The sequence below is a fragment of the Xenopus laevis genome, chromosome 9_10S (genome assembly GCF_017654675.1).
Source record: "Xenopus laevis strain J_2021 chromosome 9_10S, Xenopus_laevis_v10.1, whole genome shotgun sequence".
Taxonomy (NCBI): domain Eukaryota; kingdom Metazoa; phylum Chordata; class Amphibia; order Anura; family Pipidae; genus Xenopus; species Xenopus laevis.
Genome location: NC_054388.1, coordinates 10,381,126 through 10,401,518, shown reverse-complemented (window position 1 = coordinate 10,401,518; position 20,393 = coordinate 10,381,126). Strand labels below are relative to the sequence as shown.

Sequence of the window (20,393 nt, the reverse complement as noted above, 5' to 3'; positions counted from 1 at the left end):
AACTATAGTAGGGTGACTGTTATCCCAATGTTTCTGTATATCTGTAACCTTGTTATGAGCTAAAGGGGCCCAGTCTGAAGGCCAGTTAAGGGAAGATTTGGGGTGAGTGCTTATTTGTGACCTGGGTACCCCTGAAACTATAGTAGGGTGATTTTTACCCCAATGTTTCTATATATCTGTAACCTTGTTATGAGCTAAGGGGGTCCAGCCTGAAGGCCAGTTAGGGGGAGATTTGGGGTGAGTGATTATTTGTGCTCTGGGTACCCCTGGAACTATAGCAGGGTGACTGTTACCCCAATGTTTCTATATATCTGTAACCTTGTTATGAGCTAAGGGGGCCCAGCCTGAAGGCCAGTTAGGGGGAGATTTGGGGTGAGTGATTATTTGTGCCCTGGGTACCCCTGGAACTATAGCAGGGTAACTGTTACCCCAATCTTTCCATATAGTTATAGCTTTTTGTTGTAAGATTAAGATTTCCATTGACCAAAATGTACATAAAAGACCAAAATGTACATAAAAGATCTTAAACTAAAATGAACATTTCATTTTGTTGCTCATAGATGTCTACTTCATTGCTACATTGTCATTCCTCTGGAAAGTGACCTCCATCACATTGGTAAGTTGTCTGCCCCTCTACGTCCTCAAGTATCTGAGAAGGAAATTCTCTCCTCCAAATTACTCCAAGCTGACATCCTAGACTCTTTCCTGCCGAAACTGTAACGGTTGGACAGTGAATATGTCAAGAATAATTTGCCAACTTAGTTGGATCATCGTGTGGATTGTGCTGTTAGCCGATATTCAATGCTGCTTTTATGAACAAAAGGGATATTGGGCATTGGAACAGAAGGTCAGTCAGTGATAAACAATCATTCCTTCTCAGAAGAAAGAAGAGGATCCAGGGATTTGTTTCTGGAGCTCATTCAACGAAGCCTTCAGACTCTGGCTGATCAATTGGAGGCATGACTTGTTAAGCATTATATTGTTTCTGGTGTCGATTCTTCCAGTGATCCTTTATGTCTGAGAAGGGAAATATTTGTGAAAAATAGAACAAGATGAACACTAAACCAATTTTTTGACATTTCACAGCCCCCCACACCCTTGGAAATGTCACTAGTTAAAGACCATCATCCATTGAAATACATGGTGGCCTTATAGAGATACATTTCCCTTGGGTTTCCATTGGCTGCCGGAGCTTAAATGCGAGGAAGGGAACATTATGCTATTCAACAACTAATAACTTTTTTTTATCAATTATATTAATGTGCAGTAATTTATTACTTTGGCAATCTATTGTAACACAATATGCCACTCGATTAACCAATATAGATCTCACAAGTGTAAAAGGGATAGTAGCTTTTACTTAAAAATCTGTGCAGCAGATAGCACAGCCATGCAGTCGTCTTGTTATTCAGCAATAACAGGCCAGGGGCTGGAGAAATAATTGATCATTATAGAAATGTGAATGATCCACACATTCATGTTGGCTTTAAAGAGTTTGTAGTTGTATAGAATAATGGCAACTGTTTAGCTGGGGCTAGTTACCCATAGCAACCAATGAGCAGCTAGAATAAGTAGAGGTTTGTGGATATCGAGGGCTTGATTTAACTTAGCAACCATGGAATTTTGATGGGACTTGAGTAGATCCATACTTGAATCTGCCCCAGGCACCCCAAGCTGTGGAGATTTGCATGATACACTGAAAGTCATTTTTTATGTGTTGGGTCTAGATTTTTTTTAGTCTTTATAAATATGGAGCTTCTTTAGATAATTTAGCATTGACATGGTTGGTTAGAAGGAAGCTAAAGATATGTCTGGACCTAAAACAGCATTATATTAGGGGTGGCATGCTTCCCAGGCGCATCTGCAATGGCAGGAGCAGGTGGACTGTCAGTCATGAGTGGTAGTGGGTAATTAGTACAAGAAGAATAAAAGGTTTAGGACACACTAGAAAGCCACATGTAGATCAGACAAAAAGTTGTTAGTTAAACAGTAGAAAAATCTTTAAACAATCATCTCCAGCCTTACGCGTTTCGTGTCCCTCACGCACTTATTCATAGGCCTATGATTAAGTGTCTGAGGGACACGAAATACGTAAGGCTTGAGATGATTGTTTGAATAAAGATTTTTCTACTTTTTAACTAACAACTTTTTGTCTGATCTACATGTGGCTTTCTTGTGTGCGCTAAACCTTTTTATTCTTCTTGTACGTATTGTCCGCTTCCTTGAGCTGAGGGCCTGGGGCAGGAACACCTGGGCCGCCAATCTACTTTGGTGAGTTTTCTACAACCAGTGGATGTTCTTATGCTTCTTATGGTGCTGGGTAGCCAGCCTAGGACGCATGAACTGGAAATCCAGCCCTGGTTACTGAATGTCTGGTAAAGCACCTGTTTCTCCAGAACCACAAGCTTCCCAGCTCGATGTACTTTGCCTTTCAGCCAAGCGCTGCAGGGGATTATTGACTCCCTATAGCAGCAGTTATAAAAGGAAACTCATCAGATGTAAGTTTGTCAACAAACTCCTTATGAAAGTACAACGACTCTCCAGTAGAAACTGTGGGTTTGGGTGTCAAGCCCTAAGCCTTCAGCCAAGGAGAGTGAAGCACTGTAAAGCACTAAAATCAACTGAAGCTCCAAGAACTCCAATGAACAGGCCGTAGGATAGGAGTACAAACATTTTTACTCGGTTAACATTATAAGGCATTTGTGTTTCATGCCCTGGGGCACCTTAATCACAAGCTGGAGTACAAGTCCATGTTAGTACTTTATGTTGGGATACTCCTTTTGGCTTAAAGTTTGGGATATGGCACCCGAACCCAACATGTCTACTGGTAAGTTGGTGTACATTGTCCTGGCCAGTTTTTACTGTCCATATTCCGGTGAGTTTGTCAGTAGACTGACAAAGCTATTTGGCCTTGAAGGAAAGGAAAGGTATTTTTACTTGGGGGTGCCTAACTTTTGGCACCCCCAAGTAGAAAATGCCTTTCCTTCTCCTTTAAAAGCAAAGACCAAATTCATGTTGTCATAGAATGCAACTGCCTTCAACATATTAATAATATATTCTAGGGATGCACCGAATCCACTATTTTGGATTTGCCCAAACCCGAGAATCCTTCATTAAAGATTTGGCCGAATACCGAACTCAATCCTAATTTGCATATGCATATTAGCGATGGGAAGGGGAAAAAATGTACGTCCTTGTTTTGAGACAAAAAGTCACACAATTTTTCTCCCCACCCCTAATCTGCATATGCAAATTAGGTTCGGCCGGGCAAAAGGATTTGGCCGAATCCTGCTGAGAAAGGCCCAAACCGAATCTTGGATTCGGTGCATCCCTAATATATTTTAAAGTAATTTTATATTAATCAAGGCTGGCATTTGATATTGATATTTGAATATACTATTTATATTGGCTTATAAAATTAAATCAATCTGTAGCAACCAATCAGAAGTTTGCCTTCAAACAGCTTACCTAGAAATGCTACTTGTTGATTGGTTGCAATGGGTTACTAGACCCTCAGTAAACCTCGCACTCATTACCACCCATGTGCTTAATTCTTTCTGTTTCTTCAGGCTAAAGGCAAACTTTGTTCTTCTTATTCACTTTTAATGTTTATTGAAGCTTCACCGGGTATTAAATTGGCCGTAAAAATGGTTCCACGTCGGGATCCGAATCTGGAAATTCATGTAAAAGCTTAACCTTTGTATAAATGGACATCGATGCTGAATCATTAATAACATCATTCCCATAACTTGCCTTTGTTTTTAAGATATGAATGTTCATTACCAATATCCCTGGTGCAACCGGATGACTCATGCTGTGTCCAGTCGTTGGCAGGGGATGGACGGCATGAGTCACTTGCTTGTGTCTGTGGGTTGCAGCAGAGAAGTAACAGAACTATACCACTCTCTGTATATAAATGAGATTTTATGTGTTACCCTTCCCTCTTCGGGCACTAAGGGAACCGGGCTCTGCACTTTTATGCTCATGTGCCATATATTTATGTGAAAGTGTCTCTTTATTTGTCTTTACTTCATTCATAATAAATTATTTGGAGCTGCATTGTAAGCTGCCTAAATCAGGGTCCCATCATGGGTCCGTTATTCTTTTAAGTATATTTTAAAATTTGCTCAATATTCGTGCCAATTTCCTGCTGTCCTTTAATCAATTTAAACAAAAGCCTGACTTTGGCTTATTACAGTAAACGCCGCCTTTATTGATTCGTCTGTTACGTCTCGATCAGCCCAGCGGTCTTTAATAGGGAGACGTGACTGTTTCCATCTTTCGCTGTGTGTGTGTTTTATCTCTATTTAATGTCTGATGAGAAAAAGGAAATTATTGGGGATGGGGGAGGGGGGGTGTGACATTCTCCAAATTCACATAGGAAAACGATATTCTTTATTGTGGACTTATATGTTCTGAAAGGGAAGAGGAAGGTTATTTCTGTAATACAGAAGCCCTTGGCATTCACCCTCGATTAGTTCCAATAGAAAACCGGAAGCATGAGACACTTTCTCTATTATAATTAGTGGGTCTGTTCTGTTATTGCCACTTGGATACAAATTCTGCTTTCTGCTGTGTATTGTGTAGGTGACAATGATGTGTGTGTGTGTGTGTGTGTTTGTATATATATATATATATATATATATTGAATCTGATACGAATTTTGCTTATTTATTGTCCTGTGCCGTCACATATCCAGCCTGTCGGACGAACAGAAAAGGGATTCGCAGCAGGAAATTAAAATAACTTTATGCAGTTTGGTGTCTGGTTCTTATTATTTGACATTATCCAAAAAGTTACATGAAGCAAAACCAGCCTATTGGGTTTATTTAATGTTTAAATGATTTCCTAGCAGACTTAATGTATGAAGATCCAAATTAGAGGAAGGGAAAACTACGGGTTCAGCACATTCTCGATGACAGTTCCCGTACCTGTATAGTATTTTATAGGGATGCATCGAATCCAGGATTCGGCCAGAATTTGACCTTTTTCAGCAGGATTTGGATTCGTCCGAATCCTTCTGCCTGGCCGAACCCAATCCGAACCCTATTTATCATGTTCATTTTACAAAATTTGGCAGGTTATAGAAGTATTTCTGTGTTTTTTTTTTCCAGTTATTACAGTTTTGCTAATGAAGGTGAATTGCCCTATAAGCTGTGAGTCTAACTTCTCCCAAGGGACCTGTTATCTTATATTGTTACAATTACTTATTTGCTTATCTCAAAATTGTTATGAAAGTATCTTATAAGCAGCTGTGGCTGTTCTGAGCTCTCTGCCAAAAGCCAATTAAGTTAGAAACTTTTTCTGGCTGTTCACTGCAGAGAAAAACGGGACTTTCCAGTACAAATGAGGGACTGCAGATTGATTGGTTAAAAGAGGGACTGTCCCTTTAAAACGGGACAGTTGGGAGGCATTTGGTTCAGTATTCAGCTGAATCTTTTGCAAAGGATTCAGGGGTTCGGTCAAATCCTAAATAGTGGATTCAGTGCATCCCTAGTATTTTAATATTTTATACACTGATTTTACAGTACCAGTCCAGATGTTTAACAGTAATGATCCAGGCAAATCCAGGCCTTGAAAACTGCCCACAGCAGCTCCCCATCTTGAATCTTGTGAGACCCCTATTTGCACTGCACATGCTCAGTGAGCTCTACTTAGGGGCTGTTGGAAATCATCAAGCAGAAAATAAGGTTTATTGATCATCAAAACTGCTGCTACAGGTCTGACTTATGCTGTAGCCCTCTATTGTCAATGTTAAAATATATAAATAAATAAATAAATATATATATATATATATATATATATATATATATATATATATATATATATATATATATATATATATATATATATATATATATATATATATATATATATATATACCAGTTTAAACCATGTTTGAGGGATTCTGTACCCAGACTTATTTCAAATCTATATCCAGTATGGCTAACTAGCAGTTAATCCACAGGTATGGGACCTGTTATCCAGAATACTCGGGACCTGGGGTTTTCCGGATAATGGAACTTTCCGTAATTTTGATCTCCATGCCTTATGTCTACTAGAAAATCATGTAAATATTAAATAAACCCAATAGGCTGATTTTGCTTCCAATAAGGATTAATATCTTAGTTGGGATCAAGTACAAGGAACTGTTTTATTATTACAGAGAAAAGGGAAATCATTTTTTTTTTTAAATTCGGATTATTTGATTCTGATGGAGTCTATGGAAGAGGGCCTTTGTGTAATTCATAGCTATCTGTAGAATGGGTTTCAAGATAACAGATCCCATACCTGTACTGGTTTCTGTGTGCATTTAAATGCTCTTAAAAGTGTGACACATGCAAGCGGCACTAAATAAATAAAGATACACAGACATGCAGATTTCATGCGTCCAATTTTATAGCGAGAGGCTCTTCGAGTCCCTTTTTTAAAACTCAGAAACGCATTAAGGGCTCTGACACACGGGCGGTTTTACCTGCGCTCCCCTGTGTTGCGCTTTCTTCCGTTCAGCCGCAGGGGAGCGCAGGAGTAGATGCAGTCAATTATTGTGAAGGGGGCTGTACTCATACAGACGCATGTAAGCGCCAAATGCAGGTTAGGACGCAGCATGTTGCATTTTACCCACGTTCGGCGCCTGCATGCGTCTGCGTGAGTACAGCCCCTACACAATAATTGACTGCGTCTAATCCTGCGCTCCTCTGCGGCTGAACGGAAGAAATCGCAACACAGGGGAGCGCAGGTAAAACCGCCAGTGTGCAAGAGCCATTAAGCCGCTTGCTGAATGCAATTGCTGTTTAGCAAGCTGCAGACTGTACTGGTTTCTGTTTAACCGAGCACCTAGAAAACAAGGAGACCCACTGCTACAAGTTGTTGACGAGTCACAGACAGTAAAAATGGTTTTTAAAGCTATTTGCAAAAGCGACTGAAAATTTTCCTGAACTTTTCCATTTCTCTTCATTGCTTGCCTGACTACAGAAGCAGCAGCTAGGACTCCAAATCCCACAATGCTTTGCACACTTCTGCGTCTCGCCTCCCAACTCTCTTATTTGTAAAACAAGCAAGGCATTGTGGGAACTGGAGTCTTACAACCTACAGGTACAAGGTGTCAGTGGCAGGAGTAGGAACAGACAAGACATTATTTGGGTGGCTGGAATGCCATTTAAATTAAATTAAATTAATAAGCATACCTCCCAACATTTTGGAAGTAAAAAGAGGGACAAAAAAAAATTTTCCGCACGCAGCGCAGCAATTTTTTTGACCACACCCCTTTCTGTGGCCACACCCCCTAATTACCATGTTTGTTTTACAAAATTTGGCAGGTTATGAAAGTTTGAAAATATTTCTCCTTATCTAAACTGTGTTTTTGTGTCTCAAAATTGTTACAAAGTATCTTATTTGCACCTGTTAGCTGTTCTGGGCTCTCTGCTAAAAGCCAATTAAGTGAGAAACTTTGTTTCTTTTTCTGGCTGTTCAGTGCAGAGAAAAGAGGGACTTTCCAGTACAAATGAGGGACTGCGGGTTGAGCTGTCAAAAGAGAGACTGTCCCTCTGAAAAAGGGACAGTTGGGAGGTATGAATAAGAGCCGGATACACTTGCACAGCCCTGTGAAACAGTTAACTGACATTTGTCTTCTTTCAAGGGTAAGTAAGATTTGTGTTGTCTCTATTTGTCACTCTGACTTCATCACCTTTATTCCTGTAGTTAAAAACTGAATACATATTCTTTCCTGTGTGCTAAATGGCTAATTAGACTGCAGAGAAATCAGTCCAGCCATGCAGTATCTATATTAATGTTAATTGGCCACTATATTAGCCATTCAGTGTATGGAAAGTATATGTTCTGCTGAATCACTGTAAAGGTGGCCATAGACATAGAGATCCGCTCGTTTGGCGATGTCGCCAAACGAGCGGATCTCTACCCGATATTCCCACATTGAAGTGGCCGATATTGGGCTGATCTGATCGTGGGCCCTAGGGCCTTTCGATCGGATCATAATGCATTCATCATAATTCAATACGGGCGGTCAGATCGCAAGACAGCATAAACGCACAGATGCGGCCGCTATCTGACGGGATTTCTTTAACCTGCCCGACAGAGATCTGCCCAACTTTCGGACAGATATCGTTCGGGGAAGCCCATCGGATGGCCCCACACACGGCCAATAAGCTGCCGACTCGGTCTGTTGGCAGCTTTTATCGGCCGTTAAGTAACGGCATGAGTTTGAGTTATGCCGTAAACCTTCAGAAGGGGAGTAGGGGAGACACATGGGCCCCAATTTAAAATGTGCTGCAATTTCTCTCTTCTTACCTTCCCCTATGTTCCCAGTGTCCACCACCCTCCTCCTTTGATTGGATCCCTACATGCTACAGAATCGTTTCAGAACCCTTGCCTAATTCAACCCCTACAACTTACTCTGCTGGCCCTTACAGGGCATGTAAAGGCAAAAAAAAAATCCAATTTTTACTTTCTATAATGATAAAGAAACCAATCGCAATGTTTGATTAGGCTTGTGGTGCAGTAAGTTCATGTTTATGTTTAGTATACAAAATACAGGAAAAGCTGTAATTTGTATACTAAACATAAACATGAACTTACTGCACCACAAGCCTAATCAAACAAATGATTTCTGCTTTCAAAGTTGGCCACAGGGGGTCAACATATTGTAACTTTGTTATACATCTTTGCAAGACCAAGACTGTGCACGTGCTCAGTGTGGTCTGGGCTGCTTAGGGATCGTCATAAATTATCAAAACAGCACAAGTCAAATAATATCTGCCAGAAGCCGATACAGCAAGACTGATTAATATTCAGAATATACAGACTGCACTGGGTCCTGTGTTGTCATGTGATCTAATGTGGATTTTATAGTTTTTCTATTGTTTAATACAAACTTTCTCCAACTCTGCAGAACCAGTGGCTGCAGCAAAATAATCCTCCAAAGAGAATCCCAGTTTATCTGTTTAAATCTGGCTCCATGATCTTTGTCCCTGCAGCTGGAGTTGGAAACAGTAAAGGGGATGTAAAGACAAAAATAAAATCCAATACAAATCTTTACACAGTCGCCGACTGCTCGACAGGGAAACAAACAAAGCTGCTTGAGTTCTGCATGGCTGGGAAGTAAGGCGGGGGCTCCCCCTGCTGTTCAGACGTATGATTGTTTCCCTGCAGAGCAGTTAGGGACAGTCTGGCAATACCACAGCAGTAAATGAAGGCAGAATTTCACTGCATACAGACAGGTTTCTTATAGAAACGGTACATATTTTTTAATTAAAGTACATTGAGATTGGTTTCTTTATCATTATAGAAAGTAAAAATTTGATTTTTTTTTTTGCCTTTACATGCCCTTTAAGGGCCAGCAGAGTAAGTTGTAGGGGTTGCATTAGGCAAGGGTTCTGAAACGATTCTGTAGCATGTAGGGATCCAATCAAAGGAGGAGGGTGGTGGACACTGGGAACATAGGGGAAGGTAAGAAGAGAGAAATTGCAGCACATTTTAAATTGGGGCTCATGTGTCTCCCCTACTCCCCTTCTGAAGGTTTACGGCATAACTCAAACTCATGCCATTACTTAACGGCCGATAAAAGCTGCCAACAGACCGAGTCGGCAGCTTATTGGCCGTGTGTGGGGCCATCCGATGGGCTTCCCCGAACGATATCTGTCCGAAAGTTGGGCAGATCTCTGTCGGGCAGGTTAAAGAAATCCCGTCAGATAGCGGCCGCATCTGTGCGTTTATTCTGTCTTGTGATCCGACCGCCCGTATTGAATTATGATGAAAGGCCCTAGGGCCCACGATCAGATCAGCCCAATATCGGCCACTTCAATGTGGGAATATCGGGTAGAGATCCGCTCGTTTGGCGACATCACCAAACGAGCGGATCTCTATGTCTATGGCCACCTTTACAGTGATTCAGCAGAACATATACTTTCCATACACTGAATGGCTAATATAGTGGCCAATTAACATTAATATAGATACTGCATGGCTGGACTGATTTCTCTGCAGTCTAATTAGCCATTTAGCACACAGGAAAGAATATGTATTCAGTTTTTAACTACAGGAATAAAGGTGATGAAGTCAGAGTGACAAATAGAGACAACACAAATCTTACTGTAGGTTGTAAGACTCCTACACTTTTTTTTTTTTACACTTTACTTCCCCTTTAAACTGCAGGCTGCATTGGAATGCTCTGAGTTTCAGCCACTAGATGGCGCATGGGAATCAGTACAAAGGAGTTTACAGCTTTACTCTTCTAACCAGAACACCCCAGAGTTCCCAAGTCACCCAGACCTGCTTCCAGTGATTGCATTTCATCCCACCAGCCCTGCACTTTCTGTTTCATGAATTAAAGCAGAAGCGCTGCAGACCGGGCTGTAAGTGAAGTCGTGTCACTGGCACGTTGTTTGTATGTGAGTGTAAGCGACGCAGCATACCGTGAAATTAGGAGTGTCGTTTAAAGGGAAAGTATAACTTAAAAAACATTTGCAATTTGTGTTTTATAATATATATATATTCTTGTGCATGATGCCCCTCCTGCCTGGCAGTCATCACTGTGCAACTGGCACCCTAGATTGTAAACTCCACTGCTGCAGGGAATGATGGGAATAATAAATAATCTCTTAAAATGCCTGAGCTCTATAAATAAATGATGATCGTCGTTATGTAGAAAGTTGAACCCCCCCCCCCCCCTTTGATTGTTGCAATTATCAAGTTTTGCCAGAAAGTGTAAAACCCGAGGACAATGCTAGGGATTAGCTCCATTCACTTGGCAGAAGAGCTCAGGATAGAGCTGGGCCCTAAAATCCAAAATATGAGACAATCCAATGTTTTATTGTGCAACAAGCAAGAGCACTGACTTTCACCTTTGCGTGGTTTCAGCAGACTTTCCTTACCGATATTATTATTAATATTTCTTTACCGATATGATTATTAATATTTCCTTACCAATATTATTAGTATTAATATTTCCTTACCAATATTATTAGTATTAAGACATAATTATAAAGCACCATATTCTGCAGCGCTGTACAATACATGGGTTTATACTTTCAGCACACAAATCACATACAAAAGAGAACCAATAACCTATACAACAGCGAGAGGGAACCCTTACTAAAAAAGCTTGCAATCTAAAAATGGTGATAAATGGTTATAAAACACATAGAACTCATAGTCTTGTTCCAAATCTAGATGTGAAGAGATACATATTCGCCCTAAACGCCTTGCAGAAGCACCAAAACAACAGACCTGAGATTGAATGGGTGCTGCTTTGGAAGTAAAGTCTAAAATAGAATAAGGCTAGAAATGCTGTATTTTGTATACTAAACATAAAAATTAACTTATTGCACCACAAGCCTAATCAGACAAATGATTTATGCTTTCAAAGTTGGCCACAGGGGGTCACCATCTTGTAACTTTGTTAAACATCTTTGCAAGACTAAGACTGTGCACATGCTCAGTGTGATCTGGGCTGCTTAGGGATCGTCATAAATGATCAAAACAGCACAAGTCAAATAATATCTGCCAGAAGCCGATACAGCAAGACTGATTAATAATCAGAATATACAGACAGCACTGGCTACTGTGTTGTCATGTAATCTAATGTGGATTTTATAGTTTTTGTATTGTTTAATAGAAACTTTCGCCAACTCTGCAGAACCAGTGGCTGCAGCAAAATAATCCTCCAAATAGAATCCCAGTTTATCTGTTTAAATCTGGCTCCATGATCTTTGTCCCTGCAGCTGGAGTTGGAAACAGTAAAGGGGATGTAAAGGCAGAAATAAAATCCAATACAAATATCTACACAGTCGCCGACTGCTCTACAGGGAAACAAACAAAGCTGCTTGAGTTCTGCATGGCTGGGAAGTAAGGCGGGGGCTCCCCCTGCTGTACATAAGTATGATTGTTTCCCTGCAGAGCAGTTAGGGACCATCTGACAATTCCTATCCACAGCAGTAAATGAAGGGAGAATTTCACTGCGTAGTCAGGTTTCTTATAAAAAAACTGTACACATTTTTTAATTAAAGTATATTGAAGATAGGTTTTTTTTTCATTAAAGAAAGTAAAAATGGGATTTTATTTTTTGCCTTTACATGCCCTTGAAGGAGTGGAAAGACAAATGGAGAGGAGAAATATGGAAGGGGAGAGATAGGTTCAGACTGGACCCTGGCTCTTTGAGACCCCGCTGGTCCAGACCCGCTCCCCGCCCTTGCTTTCTCACTCTCCAGGCCCCAGTAACGGAAGCAGAAAATGGTATGAGCATGTGGGTGGGGGGCCCCAAGACGGCAGCCACAATGGTCCCTCGGCCCCATAGTCCGACCCTGGTGAGAGAAGAGGGAGTATGGGAGAGAGGAAGGCCTAACAGTTGGGGAAGAATAGGAAAGGAGAGGGGATGAGAGACAGAAGGATAGAGGAGAAGGAAATTAGAGAGACAAATGGAGATGATAAATATAGAAGGGGAGAGAAGAGGGGGGATGAGTGAGAACAAGGCCAAGCAGTTGGGGAGAATAGAGAAAGGAGAAAAAAAGTGGACTGGAGAAGCATAGAAAGGTACAAGAGAGAATGGAGCAGACAGAGAAAGAGAAAGTTATAATAGAAGGGAAGAGAAACAAAGAGCAGTCTGTGAGTCTCTGATTTCGTATTGGGATCCCCCCTTCCCATAGGGAATCAAAAAGCCAAAGATATTGCCCTTGGCTCCCAAATGTGAATGCCCTTGTGCTCCATCTTGCAGACTCTTATTTACAGACGGTTTGTAAGAGATGGAACAGGCAGCAGACACGGGAGTCATCTCTGTAGGATGATGATTAATAAGGAGAAAATGAGTTTTATTTTGGGATTCATCTTCTTGTCTGAAACCCTGGTGTCTCCTGGCACTGCCGGAACTTGTGGGGATCTGGCGCTTCCTCCATTCCTGATGGGCAGGTATAAGCTCACGTGTGCTTTTGGCTGCTCCCCGCAGGCACACTAAGCATTCTGGGAAGAATAAAGGCAACACTGACTGTATTTTTCTATAGTGACATAGTGGCTGAGGCTGCAAACACACATATCAATCAAGTTCAACTCTTCACTCCAATATATTTTGCTTTAGCTGATCAGGCAGAAGACACAACTCCCAGCACCCCCAATTCCAAGTAGTGCTGAGAAACTGGTTAAAAAAACAAACAAACAAAGGGATTGATATTTTCGGCTGACCTCTCCAGCGGGTGTTCCCCACAGATAAGCCAAGGGGCCAGGCGGTTATAAAATGCACCTTTTTCTCTGTCTGAGACGTTTTGCAGGAATCACTCTCTCCCTTTCTTTTCTTTCCACATAAAAATACAGCGTCGCCGCTCTCTCTCTCCATTCCAGGGAAATAAGACAATATCCATAAACAGAGAATCTGGGATTTTCCTTCTTTCTGAGGTCATAAAAGTCTTAATCCGTCTCGATGACAAAATAGTTGGATTTCCAAAACAGCATTAAAAGGGTTTAGTTTCCCTTCAAATGAGCTGTTAGTATGGGGGAAGCAGTAGAATTTGCTGTTGGTTTTCTTAGTTTATGGGATTCATGGGGCAGGTTTATTGGGTTGCTAGGGACCTGCTTATCCTAGCAACCAGGTAGGGGTATGAATGGAAACACATCAATGGGCATGGGATCAAAATAGTATTAATCAAGACCAACTGGAAAGTGTTTATTCATTAAATGATGTAATTTTGCACCCCTTAGTTAGCCCTTGCACTTTGGGCATTGGTAAACAACCCCTTTTTTAGATATTGGACCTGTTATCCAAAATGCCTTGAACCTGGGGTTTCCATGCAAGGGGTCTTTCTATAATTTGCATCATTTCTATAGATCATATAAACATTAAATAAACCCAATAGGCTGGTTTTGCCTCCAATAAGGATTAATTATATCTTAGTTGGGATCAAGTACAAGCTACTGTTTTATTATTACACAGAAAAAGGAAATCACTTTTAAAAGCTTATTATTTGAGTCTATGGGAGAGGGCCTTCCCGTAATTCAGAGCTTTCTTGGGTTTCTGCATAACAGATCCAATACCTGTGTAGGTATTGGAGTCACAGACTGCTTGTCGATTCAAGCCCTGTCCCATGAATCTTTCTTTCTGTCCATTAAACAACTACCGTGTTGCTAAGGTCGACGAGTCTAGTAACCGAGTTGCAGCTTTAAATTCCAAACTTGGGGAGGGGCTAGAGTGCAGTATAAGAAAAACAAAGTTAAAGAAAAGAAATCACAAAGTTAAATTGGTTTAAATTACATTAAAAGTTAACTGCGATCACAACTTTCCCTTTAAATAATAATGAAAATCATTATTTCCATTGTCTGACCCTGACCTGGGCTACACCATGTTCCTGGCTGGTTCTGCCCCATAGAATTCATTGATTTGTCTCTGTTAAAATATATATTTATGTGAGGAGAGGCGCTCGCTCGGGTCAGAGGCCGCTCACTGGGGAGAATATATCAGGAATATTGTTACTGGCCAACATTACTGAGACCCAGTCAGCTTCATCTTTTATACAATCCTTATTAATTTTGCAGCACGGAATGAATTTGTTCTGTCACAATGACTGATCCCTTCCTGACAATCACTTCCAATCTTCAGTTCCGACTCGCTGCCTTATAGGTGGGGGCGAGGCTCTGTCTAAATCTGCATTTGTGGCCATAGATGCTTAAAGGGATCACTTTCCTCTTGTCTCTATCCTTATATATTAGGTACCTATCTAGTGCTACCAATCCCTATTTCTGTAGGGAAATGAGAGCAGAGCAGGTAGTAACCCTTCCAACACTTTCCTCTTGTCTCTGTCCTTATATATTAGGCACCTACCTAGTGCTACCAATCCCTATTTCTGTAGGGAAATGAGAGCAGAGCAGACAGTAGCCCTTCCAACACTTTCCTCTTGTCTCTGTCCTTATATATTAGGCACCTATCTAGTGTTACCAATCCCTATTTCTGTAGGGAAATGAGAACAGAGCAGACAGTAACCCTTCCAACACTTTCCTCTTGTCTCTATCCTTATATATTAGGTACCTATCTAGTGCTACCAATCCCTATTTCTGTAGGGAAATAAGAGCAGAGCAGACAGTAACCCTTCCAACACTTTCCTCTTGTCTCTATCCTTATATATTAGGTACCTATCTAGTGCTACCAATCCCTATTTCTGTAGGGAAATAAGAGCAGAGCAGACAGTAACCCTTCCAACACTTTCCTCTTGTCTCTGTCCTTATATATTAGGCACCTATCTAGTGTTACCAATCCCTATTTCTGTAGGGAAATGAGAACAGAGCAGACAGTAACCCTTCCAACACTTTCCTCTTGTCTCTATCCTTATATATTAGGTACCTATCTAGTGCTACCAATCCCTATTTCTGTAGGGAAATGAGAACAGAGCAGACAGTAACCCTTCCAACACTTTCCTCTTGTCTCTATCCTTATATATTAGGTACCTATCTAGTGCTACCAATCCCTATTTCTGTAGGGAAATGAGAACAGAGCAGACAGTAACCCTTCCAACACTTTCCTCTTGTCTCTATCCTTATATATTAGGTACCTATCTAGTGCTACCAATCCCTATTTCTGTAGGGAAATAAGAGCAGAGCAGACAGTAACCCTTCCAACACTTTCCTCTTGTCTCTGTCCTTATATATTAGGTATCTCTGAAGATTCTGAAGAGGTGGGATGTCAGGGTGGGTGAGCTGGCCACATCTTCCCGAAGGCAGTTGTACCACAGGGTGATCAGGGACTATTTTGCTGTTCCTCTCGCTCTGAGAGACTGTGTGGGTGACATCCTTCAGGAAAGCCTTCGCCATCTTAATGGCAAGAGACTCCCCCCTAAGTTCTTTGACAACTGTTGGCTTTCACTCCAAGGGAAACTTTATGTCCGGGGCAACTTAAATTATCTTAGTATTGGCAGCAAAAATTGCCCCTGGGAATGTGAAGCGGAAGAGACCCAGGATCACTTTCTGGTCAGTTGCCCTGTGACTAGAGACGTGTATGGTCAGTTAGCCACAGCTCTTAAAGTTCCCGCCCTGAAAAACTTGACCTATACAGAGTCAGCCTATGGGGTTTCTGCCAGGCAACATCTACTGGACCGTGAGACCCTTTACATTATCATTGCCTGTACACGATACCAGATCTGGCAGCATAGGTGCAGGAGATCCTTTGGCTTTGCTGGTGCTACTCCTGGTAACATTGTTATGGCAACTCTGGCTCAGTTGAGTTTCCTGAAGGAAAATGAGATTAGAAGGTCAAAGGCTAATGAAAAGCGATGGCGATGGGTGCACATTCCTCCGTAAACTTGCATCTAGTTATACGATGTATGGAAACTGTTGTATTGGTATTGTCTCCCACACTCTGATACTGCTCTCCTTTTTTTCCTCAGGGTGATGGCAGAGATATTGCACAGCACAATGTACGAGCAGAGAAATGTCCTGAGATTGTTCTTCATGCATTTCTGGAAGGGTGGGGGAGTTTAGTTATTGTTTTTGTGTTGGGGTGGTACAATGGCCATATGGACAAAAACAAGACTTTGCAAGTTTGGCCTTGTAAATTGGTGATTTGGACTATTGCCTATGGACAGAGGGATGGACTCTGCAGGCAGGAGGGTGTATGGGTGGGTTTGTTGCTTTTTTGATCTTCTGATATGTAAACGTTTTGAATTAATGTAAGTGTATTTTTTATAATATAAATCTTATATATTAGGCACCTATCTAGTGCTACCAATCCCTATTTCTGTAGCGAAATGAGAGCATAGCAGGCAGTAACCCTTATCCTTATATTAGGTATCTCTCTCTCTCTCTCTCTCTCTCTCTCTCTCTCTCTCTCTCTCTCTCTCTCTCTCTCTCTCTCTCTCTCTCTATATATATAGTTCAGTGAAGAGCCAGCACTCACGAATAAATCATTGATATGCCTGGGTGCAGAGTCAAAATTGCGTATATGTCCATAGAAAATGATCCACACTCACAGGTCTTAAAAATTCAACATTATCTACTTTTTAAAAGGTAAGGACTGACGTTTCGGCCTATTCTGTACCAAGCTGTCTGTAAATCAAGCTTAAATCTATGCAGTGGCTGGAAAAACAGCGGATGTGATGTCATTTGTTAATCATTGGAAATAGGTAAGTATCAATTAGCATATCACTGTGACCAATGAACATCATGCAATCCCTATACTTAAAAATATCCACCTAAATTACAATACAAAAGGCTTACATTGTTCAGCTACAACACCACGCATGATAACAATCGTTTCTGACAAAATTGTAATAAATTTAAAAAAATAATTGTTAATAAATTAATAATTATGGGAACTGGTCCCTAAATCCAGGTGTCTTTTGGCCTAGAATAGGGTCATTTATTATATATATATATATATATATATATATATATATATATATATATAAATATAAATATATATATATATATATATATATATATATATATATATAAATATATATATATATATATATATATATATATATATATATATATATATATATATTTTTGTGGGTTTGCACATGTGGGGAATTTGATTGAAAGTGAAAATTAGATAATACTTTACACAATTAAGGTATAGTACTCAGCACATTTTTTATAGTTCTGGATTACATATGCTCTAGGATGCTAGAAGGGCATTAGGTTCCTATATTTTAGTGGATAAGTGAGTATTTATGGCGTTTACTTAGGAGATATAATCAGTACTACAAATGTATAAGCAGCCATGAGTGTGAGGTTGATGTTTAATGGCTGCATGAGCCTGCTAATAAAACACTGTTCTCATCCTCTACTAAAACATAACAGATTGACCACATTGCCTAACTCAGAGATTGACACATGGGTAACACTAAGAACAAATTTTAGTCGTTGAACAGTTGTGTGATAGTTACTTTGTGTCTTGTTTTTAATTTATTACAATTTTGTCAGAAACGATAGCAACAGGCTGACCTTGGAAGCCTATCAGTGGTGCCCTGCAATGCATTACTGCTATAGAGGAGCTGCTAGGGGTGTGATATTTATAGTAGTAGCAGAGTTGCTACAAGAAGGCAAGTTAAATATATAGAAGTATAAATAAAATGAAGTGCTGGAAAATTAGTGGGTATCCCAGACCTCCACTACGTTTTCCTCCAGTTATTTTCCGTTGCTTATATATCCCTCCCTTAGAACGTCTGTTCCAGTGTCGAGGGCTGAAACCTGACTCTTGAGTTGATTCGGAGCGACTCAGTAGCGCTGCTCAGGGATGAGGTCAATACTCAACTGCAAAACGATTCCATCTCGCTATTTAAGTGGCGTTTCAAGAGGGAGCTGCCCACCAGTCCCATCAAATTCCTGTCTAAATATTTATATTCAGAGAAAACAGTTTTGTGTTCCCCAACATAATGGGATCCATGGATAAACATTGTGGCTGCCATGTTTATAATATAAGCCCCTTTATTGCTCTTTTTTGCACCTCCCTTGACAATTTATTTTCCTGGTGGATGAAGAATTATTATTCACCTTAAAACCTAATTAGGGTGCCATGAATAAATAAATGCAATGATATGGGGTTTATTTTATTGGTAGAACAGGAAATTAATAAATTAGAACAGGAAGTTGCCTGCAGTACTTACCTGTTTCCTGTCTCTTACTTCCTAGTTCTGAGAGGTAAGAAATGCAATTCAGATGACCTCCTGCAGAGGCAGCAAAGAGCCAACCGTAGTTGTTCGTAGCACTGCTAAGAAGCTCACTAATAGACTGACTTCATCGGCTGCCCATCCATCACCTGCACATTAAGGGCAGATTCCAGCGATGCAGCCATCAGCAGAGCAAAACAAAACTTATTATTTCAATCTACATTCTTTTCTGACAGAGGGAAGGGTGGGTGAAGCAGTCGGGAGTTCTTTGGAGGAGCAAGAAAGGGACAGCTAGACCCTACAGTCACACAAGAGGAGACCATGGATGGGTGGTTGTCTCCTTGGATTATTGTAGAAGGGATGGGGGCAAAACTGTCTTTAGGGGATTGTGATGCTGACTACCCTAGGTGCTGCCCATGGGGACCCAACAGAGCAGCAGTTGTAGGTATAGGGGCAAGAAAGAGACAGTAGGGCTTTAATGGAGACAGTATGTCAAGATGGTACCCATTGGGCAAGTATAACACATTGTATCACAGTTTCCCTCTCTGTTGAGCAACAAGGAGAGTAGGGCATGACTGAGGGTGTAGGTCAGGCTGGTAGTAATTTGTAGGGCATGTTATATGAACTGTTGGCCACCCTGTGAAGCATGATGGAGACAGTAGGGCAAGTAGCCTGTGGGTCAGCATAACACTTTATACCCCTGATGGCCACCCTTTGGGGCGGGAGGGAGTCAGACAGTGGGGAGGGAGGGGGTCAGACGGCTTCATGGGAGGGAGTCAGGTGGTGGGGAGGGAGGGGTAAGATGTGGGGAGGGATGTGGTCAGACGGTGGGGCTGGAAGTAGTGAGACGGTGGGGAGGGGGTCAGACGGTGGGCTGGAACGAGTGAGACGGTGGGGAGGAGGTCAGACTGTGGGAGGGAAGGGGTCAGAAGGTTGGCGGAAGGGGGTCAGACGGTGGGGCGGGAGGGAGTCATACAGGCAAGAAAGTAGCCATTGGGTCAGCATGATCCATTATATCACAGTTGCCCTCCCTACTGAGCAATATGGGGAGCAAAACATCCTACAAAACATCCTATTTGTTACACTTCCCCGTTAACTAGTTTGTCCGGGTCACATGGTATAACCAAATCCATAAAGCCAACACTTTAGAGGATTAGGTCAGATAACCCTCTCTGTTGAGCAACAAGGAGAGAGTAGGGCATGACTGAGGGCGTAGGTCAGGCTGGTAGTAATTTGTAGGGCACGTTACATGAACTGTTGGTCACCCTGTGAAGCACAATGGAGACAGTAGGGCAAGTAACCTGTGGGTCAGCATAACACTTTATGCCCTTGAGGCCCACTGTTTGTGGTGGGAAAGGGTCAGACTGTGGGGCGGGAGGGGGTCAGACGGTGGTGCTGGAACAAGTGAGATGGTGGGGATGGAGGATTGGAGGGGATCAGACGGTGGGAATGAAGGGGTCAGATGGTGGGGAGGGAGGGGTCTGAAGGCGGGGCTGGTACGAGTGAGATGGTGGGGAGGGGGTCAGACTGTGGGGCTGCAGAGAGGGGTCAGACGGTGGGGCGGGAGGGAGTCAGACAGGCAATAAAGTAGCCATTGGGTCAGCATAATCCATTATATAACAGTTGCCCTCCCTACTGAGCAAAACATCCTACAAATTACTTGTTACACTTCCCCGTTGTCCAGTTTGTCCAGGTCACAGGGTATAACCAAATCCATAAAGCCAACACGGTAAAGGATTAGGACAGATTCCGCCGATTGTCTTTTTAATAAAGTGTCTTTTTCACATACTATAT

The 20,393-nt window shown here is 41.5% G+C and overlaps 1 protein-coding gene across 1 annotated transcript in view; it reads left to right on the top strand.

Moving 5' to 3' along the window:
* Window positions 1-1,955, top strand: part of LOC108702601 (probable phospholipid-transporting ATPase IIA) — a 46,484-nt gene extending 44,529 nt beyond the window's left edge. The window contains exon 28 of the mRNA XM_018238180.2: window positions 561-1,955. Within this exon, the coding sequence (XP_018093669.1) occupies window positions 561-697 (137 nt within the window). The 3' untranslated portion in view covers window positions 698-1,955. The remainder of the gene's footprint in view (window positions 1-560) is intronic.
* Window positions 1,956-20,393: the final 18,438 nt, after the last annotated feature.